At 40.3% G+C, this 6,714-nt stretch overlaps 1 protein-coding gene across 1 annotated transcript in view; it reads left to right on the top strand.

Annotated features, from left to right (window-relative positions):
• The first annotated feature begins 4,189 nt into the window (after positions 1-4,189).
• Positions 4,190-6,714, top strand: part of znf512 (zinc finger protein 512) — a 15,038-nt gene continuing 12,513 nt past the window's right edge. Inside the window, exons 1-3 of the mRNA XM_032542727.1 lie at positions 4,190-4,501; positions 5,961-6,096; positions 6,229-6,284. Of these exons, the coding sequence (XP_032398618.1) occupies positions 5,997-6,096; positions 6,229-6,284 (156 nt within the window). The 5' untranslated portion in view covers positions 4,190-4,501; positions 5,961-5,996. The remainder of the gene's footprint in view (positions 4,502-5,960; positions 6,097-6,228; positions 6,285-6,714) is intronic.

The following is a 6,714-nucleotide window of genomic DNA, read 5'->3' as shown; positions in this document are numbered from 1 at the left end:
TATTCAATTTTATAGCATTTGAAAAAGAAAATTGAAGTGTTTTTGAAATAGTATTTACTGGTATGGACCACGCCACAACCATGTGTTAGTAAAAGATTTAATGAACATTATGAATGTACAAAATTGATGTGGATGCGCCCGAACCTTAGTTAACAAATTAACTCCATTTGAGAAAAAGTTGACGTATTCCAGTCCGTGATTATCCATCAACATCCATTCCTTTAATTTTAGTTTTAAAAATTCCTAATTTCTGCCTTTCTAACACAAACATGAGGTATAATTTTCTATAGATGGGGTTTCTTGAACATAAATTCCAAAAATAATTGTAAAACAAAGTCAATGAGTTAGTGTCACGTAGTGTTAAACAACAAAAAAGTGACAAACATTGAAAAAAAGGGAAGTGGGTGTTGAAAAAAGGGACAAAAACGTAAGAAAAGGTTTTTAAATACATGTATTGATTGCATCAACAAAATTGTTGATTTTCAATTTTGACGGGAAGACAACACAAGGGTTAAATGGTCAAAAACATTATTTTTCTCATACTGTCTTTCTGAAAATGAAATTATAAGTATTTAACTTTTTTATACTGTTCATAGCTTTGTAAATTACGTTTAATTAAAAAGTGTTTCAACTGTCCTGGCTCTCCCCTACATGTTGAGTGTATATAGCGCAGAGTGAGAAGAAATTATGAATGAAATTGTGGATCCAGGTGTGCCTGGAGAAGCCCCACCCCCTTTTGAATTCTACAAAAAATTTAAATCCAAACAAAAAACAGCTGTTAGAATGTTTGAGTTCAGTGTGACATCACCATGTCTATGAACCAAAGGCAGCAAATGATGATGTCAGACTCCAGAACTGTGATGTCATACTCCAGAACTGTGATGTTAACTCAGGGTTAAACCCCAAACAGAATCATTTCAACTGGTATCCACTACACACGGTGTCTTGTTTCACGTCTTCTGACAAACCAACAACGTCTTCGATCGACAAACAAAGTCTGATACAGACAGCAACAGTCTTTCAAAGACAGAAAAGCTTCAAACAGATAAGTCTTTTCCAATAACAAACAATCTTCTAAGCACAACTACAGTCTGCTCCAGACAGTGCCATGGATAGAAGAAGCAACCCAAGAAACAAGGGAAGACTGTGGTGGTCCACAGGGCCGTCCAACCCTCCCCACCTACCACCAGCTGCAGAATCAGCTCAATTCGCTCACGAGTACATCGAGAGCTGAAAACGAAGGACGCAGCGGAGGAGAACAAGAGCCAACCCCAGGTTACAAACGAGAAATGTGACATGGTCCTAAGAAGGTTCAAGTCGGCCGTCTGGAGGAGCTTCTGGTTACCCGGGCGACGGATTTCAGACAAGAAATCTGCCATCTCAAGAAAACGATCCAGCTTCAGCAAGACAAATACAATGAGATGGTTGAAAAGTATGAGGCAGAGAAAGAAAAAGTCCAGGGGAAGGTGAAAGGGTTTCTGAACCTGATCATCGAGAGGGGCTATGAAATCGTGGATCTCAACTCTAGCATCGACAGTCTCACTCAGACGCTCAAGGAGAAAGTATTCCAGCTGAACACCAATGAAGCTCAACTCCAACAGAGCAAGAAAACCTGGTCAGCAAAATGCACCGCTCTGGAGGACAGGTTCACAAAGGACCTGGCCGAGAAGGAAGAGAGCTGGGAGACCAGATTTAACGCTTTGCAGACGATGTGCAACTCTCTGCAAGAGAACCTCAAGATGGAGCAGGCCGGGAACAAAGACTGGCAGAAGAAAGCCAATCAGATGAAGGAGGAGAAGAAGGAACTGGAGGAAAAGTTCACAAAAGACCTGGCTGAGAAACAACAGAGCTGGGAGAATAAAGCCAAACAGATGGAGGAGGAGAAGAAGGAACTGGAGGAAAAGTTCCCAAATAACCTGGCTGAGAAACAACAGAGCTGGGAGAATAAAGCCAAACAGATGGAGGAGGAGAAGAAGGAACTGGAAGAAAAGTTCCTAAAAGACCTGGCTGAGAAACAACGAAGCTGGGAAATTAAAGACAAACAGGTGGAGGAGGAGAAGAAGGAACTTGAAGACCTCTGTCTGAAATTGAATGAGAAGAGAAGAGGTTTCTTTTTTCGCAAGAGGGCCGGCGACAGACAGGAAGAGTTGGAGAAACTGAAAAGCAAAATGATCCAGAAGGAGATGAAAAAGACAGAGAAGATGGAGAAAGCCGAGAAGAAAAAGAAAGAAGCAAAGGCGGCTAAAGACAGGAAGGAGAAGGTGGAGGAGGAAGTTTAACAAAGCCGAATTAAGAAGGGCGGAGGAAGAACAACTGCACGTGATGTGCAGAATATAAAGCTGTAACATTACTTCAATCCCCCCCCCCCCCCCCCCGCCCCTCCATGAAGGAGAAAGGTGGAGGAGGAAGAACAACTGCAGTGATGTGTAGAAAACAAAGTATCATTCCTCAATCCTCTCCACCCCCCACCCCCCCTACCCCCGCCCCTCCATGAAGGAGAAGGTGGAGGAGGAAGAACAACTGCACGGATGTGTAGAAAACAAAGCTATCATTACTTCAATCCTCTCCCCACCCCCCCCACCCCCCCCCCCCCCCCCCCCCCCCCAGAAGGAGAGGAAGAAACAACTGCACGTGATGTGGTGTAGTATATAAAGCTATCATACTTCATTTCTTCTCCACCCAACCCCCCCCCCTCCATGAAGGAGAAGGTGGAGGAGGAAGTTTAACAAAGCCGAATATTAAGAAGGGCGGAGGAAGAACAACTGCACGTGATGTGTAGAATATGAAGTTATATCATTACTTCAATCCTCTCCACCCCCCACCCCCCACACCCACTGGGTTTTTTCCTGTGTGCTCAGGTTTTTTTCCCACTCTAATTTACCCAATAAATATATCAATATTCAATTAAACAATCAATCAATGAGTGCAATAATATCCATGTACGTCTTTTCCCTGCTTAGTCAGGTTTTCTCCCACCATCCAAAGACAAATAAACAAATTAAATTAAATTTCAATGTATCTGTGCCTGAATAAATATGAATACAATTGTATGACATGTGGTGACTATAAAGTAGAAGTATGGAATGTGTTTAAAGCTGTAATCTGGAGGATTTTCATTTCAATAAATGGTTGTTAAGTCCATGTGTCGCTGGAAGAGGAAACACAATGCTGATTGAACCGCTGGTTAATTGGTGATGATGAAATAAGGGATTTAAGGTCCACACAAAACATGGGACTGTGCACACAGCAGGTTGTTTGCATGTGAAAGTGCAAATGGGGGACAGGAGGTTTTACATAGTACCCATAGACTGTATATTATTAATATTAACGGTCTATTATAGCACCGTGTGGAATAACCTCCGAGCCCTCCTTGTTTTTAAAAAACTCCACGATAAGGATCTTAGGGCCTTTTCACGTCTTTTTAATTGTACCTTTTTAGGGTATTTAGGGTGTAGGTTTTAGGGTAAAATTTTACTTCAGAATCTCTTAACAAATGTTGTCTTTATCTCAATTTCAAACCGCTGAGATAAGATCTATGTTTAGGGAATGCAATCAGCCTCTACTAGCACACTATTAAAAATGGAAGTGTGATTGTTTTTTTTTTGTTATAAGGTTATAATTCATGTTATGTTATCCACTGTGGAAAAAAACATAAGTGATCATATCCAGAACAATTTTTTTAACCCTCATGTTGCCCTTGGGTCCATTTGACCCGTTTTCAGTTCATGTTTTAACGTTTTTTTGTCACAAAAAATGGGCCTTCGAAATAAGACAACATTAAAAATATCAAAAACCTTTGGAAAAAACACCAAAAACGTTTAAAAAAAAAGCACCCACAACATTGAAAAAGTGACAAAAATGTTGGGAAAAGCGATAATAATGTTGAAAAAAAAGGGACCATGGCTGACAGGAACACAACACAAGGGTTAATTGAATCAGGAATTCATGTTTATCACAGAAAATAAAGGAAGGCCGTTGATTTTCAGGTAGAAAAAATGTAACTTATAGGCTACCATGTTTCTTCTTGTAAAAATTTGAAATGGGTCAATTTGACCCGAACACCATACAAAGGGTTAAAATAAAACAATTAATCAACCTGTCAAGTGGCGCAAACAGTGTGTTTATCTCAGAAAACCAGATTTTTTGAAATCCTCTAGTCTCTGACCCGGACTCCGAAGCACAAGATGGCGGTACTGTTGCTACGCTGGTTGCTAACCGCCATTAAACCCCCACAAAGAATACGACGAAGAAGAAGCAGGAGGGCGTTCCGCTGAAGAGCATACAAATACAGTATGGTGAATTATGCAGGTGGACGCGCCTCACGGTTAGATGCTGTCAACGCTTAGCTTTTTATCCAGAGAGTTTGTTTCCATCGCGGACCCGGCCGTCCTTGATGTTAGCCGTCCTGGTGCCATCGCTGCCGGGGGAGAGGCGACAGAGGAGGCCCGGCTCGCAGACATGGAGGCTGGCCGTCTCTGCGGAGGGAGCGAGCTGTAGGACGGTAGGTCGCATTTCTTCCCCCGTTAAGCAACAACAACAAGGCGGACCGGACCGGTTAAGAAGTCTCGTCTAGAATGAAAAACAAAACAGACTTGTTAGCTAGGTAGTAACTAGGTTGTTTTAGCTGGACGCTTTAGTTTTCCTCCCCGTCGTCGTCAAAAGAAAAATGTTATTTTTTTTTTTTTTTTGCAGACAATGCTTCAGTCTCTGGCTGGTGTGGATGTGTTTTTATGGTTTTTTCTGGACAGATAGAAGGAAAACAACATTCGTTTTAAGTATATTTTTTTAACTGTTGGACATTTTCTGTCTTTGTTGTTTGATTGACTGGTGTCACTGGCCTTTAACATTATTAGGGTAACATCCACATACACGCCATTCAAATGTCAAGCATGATAGAAACAACACTGTCAACATAACGGGAGCAGCAGGACACGGCAACGTCATATAACAGTACTTTTATTTTTTGATTTATACTCTTTATCGATTCATGGGGAAATTACAATTGACACTCAGTTGTTATTACACACAGGCCTGAAATACACACATGCTCAGGTCCTTAATGCTAATGTAATGGATGCTAGTGCCTTGCTCGAGAGCACCTTGGCAGTGCCCAGGAGACTAACTGGCATCTGTCCAGCTACCAGCCCACACTCTGTACTTTGGTCCGAAGGGGGAGTTGAACCAGCGACCCTCTGGTTCCCAGCCCAACTCCCTACGGACTGAGCTACTTCAGCCTTTAAAAACATCTACAGCAAGACTATTTAAACTCTAAAATAGTTTAAATAACATCTAATAACAAAACATAGTTTAAATAAGATCTAATAATAACATCTAAAACAAAAAAACATCGGCAGCAAGACTAAACTCTAAAATAGCTTAAATAGTCTTGCTGCAGATGTTTTTTCTTAATGATGAGGAAGTAGTAGTAGTAGTTAACATCTGACTTGCTGATCATTAGGTTATTATTAAGTTATTATTAGGCATATTGTTCAAGCATCTATATCTAAAGTAATGACAATGACAAAAGCAAGATCATGTAAATTATATCAATCTCTAAATTTAAAGCTCATTTAGTTTATTATTGAGTCATAGTTGATTATTACAAAACACAAATTGAATCGGTTGTAGCTTATATGGTGTTGAAAATGAGAAAATTCCTTATTATTATCATTGCATTGAAGAACTAATTTCCAGTAAATAAAAAAGACAAAAACATACATACCAGTCTGTTTTTTCACTTGGTTTCATACATAAAGTATGAATATTTGGTTGGCGTTTCAGGACCATTAAAATATGACTCTACTCTGCCTCCACCTCTTTTTTGGTTCTTCTTTCTATCAGTACACATTATTGTGTTTATCCTGGATGGATCACACATTACAAATAATGAAGAATTGTGTGAAATAGGACCCCGAATCTTTCCACTACCACACATTTTGTGATGTTCTCTGTGTTTTCAGTGGTGATTCCTGCGGGGGGGTGTTGGCACTCCTAGAATGGACCCTGCACACACGGGGGGGGATATGTCACCTTTGTATGTGCCGAGGAAGAGAAAATCCGCCCAGTCACAACCTAAAGGTGGAGTGCCATGTCCAGGTAAAGAAAAAGAATAAATTCAAATTATTCTGAGCAGGATTACACATGTCATTGGGGTCTTATTGGCAGTGGAAATCTGGTAATTTCACCTTGCATTGCCTTTGTTTTTTGTGATTTCACTTCTACTAACAGTTGTACAGCGACTACCGGAAAGATCCTGTGACTTAAACTCAGTTGGATATCCCAAGGTGAGAATGAACTCATACAGTGGTGCTCATAAGTTTACATACCCATGCTTAAGTTGACTAAAAAGAGGAATAAAAAAAATTCTGTTTTGGAAATGTATCCCCCATAATCACATACCCTTCACCATACCTAGAGATTGTCATGGTTTTATTTCAGTTAGACCAATGGCCGGTTTGATTTGCATTGAGAGATGATCTTACGGAAAGTTCCCCATGCCAATCTTTATGTATGGTGAAGGGTATGTGATGATATGGGGGGGGGGCTATTTTAATTCTAAAGGCCAAGGGAACTTTATCAGGATGCATAGTATCCTGATTCATGTAATAACTGGCCTTTTAAAAATAAACATCTGCCTCTATCTGAATTTAACATAGGGGTATATATACTTATGCCCCCTGTATTTTAAGGAAGAACATTTATTTATTTACAATA

The sequence above is a fragment of the Etheostoma spectabile genome, chromosome 18 (genome assembly GCF_008692095.1).
Source record: "Etheostoma spectabile isolate EspeVRDwgs_2016 chromosome 18, UIUC_Espe_1.0, whole genome shotgun sequence".
NCBI lineage: Eukaryota > Metazoa > Chordata > Actinopteri > Perciformes > Percidae > Etheostoma > Etheostoma spectabile.
Note: the sequence above shows the minus strand (reverse complement) of the source record. Positions and strands in the feature narration are given on the sequence as shown.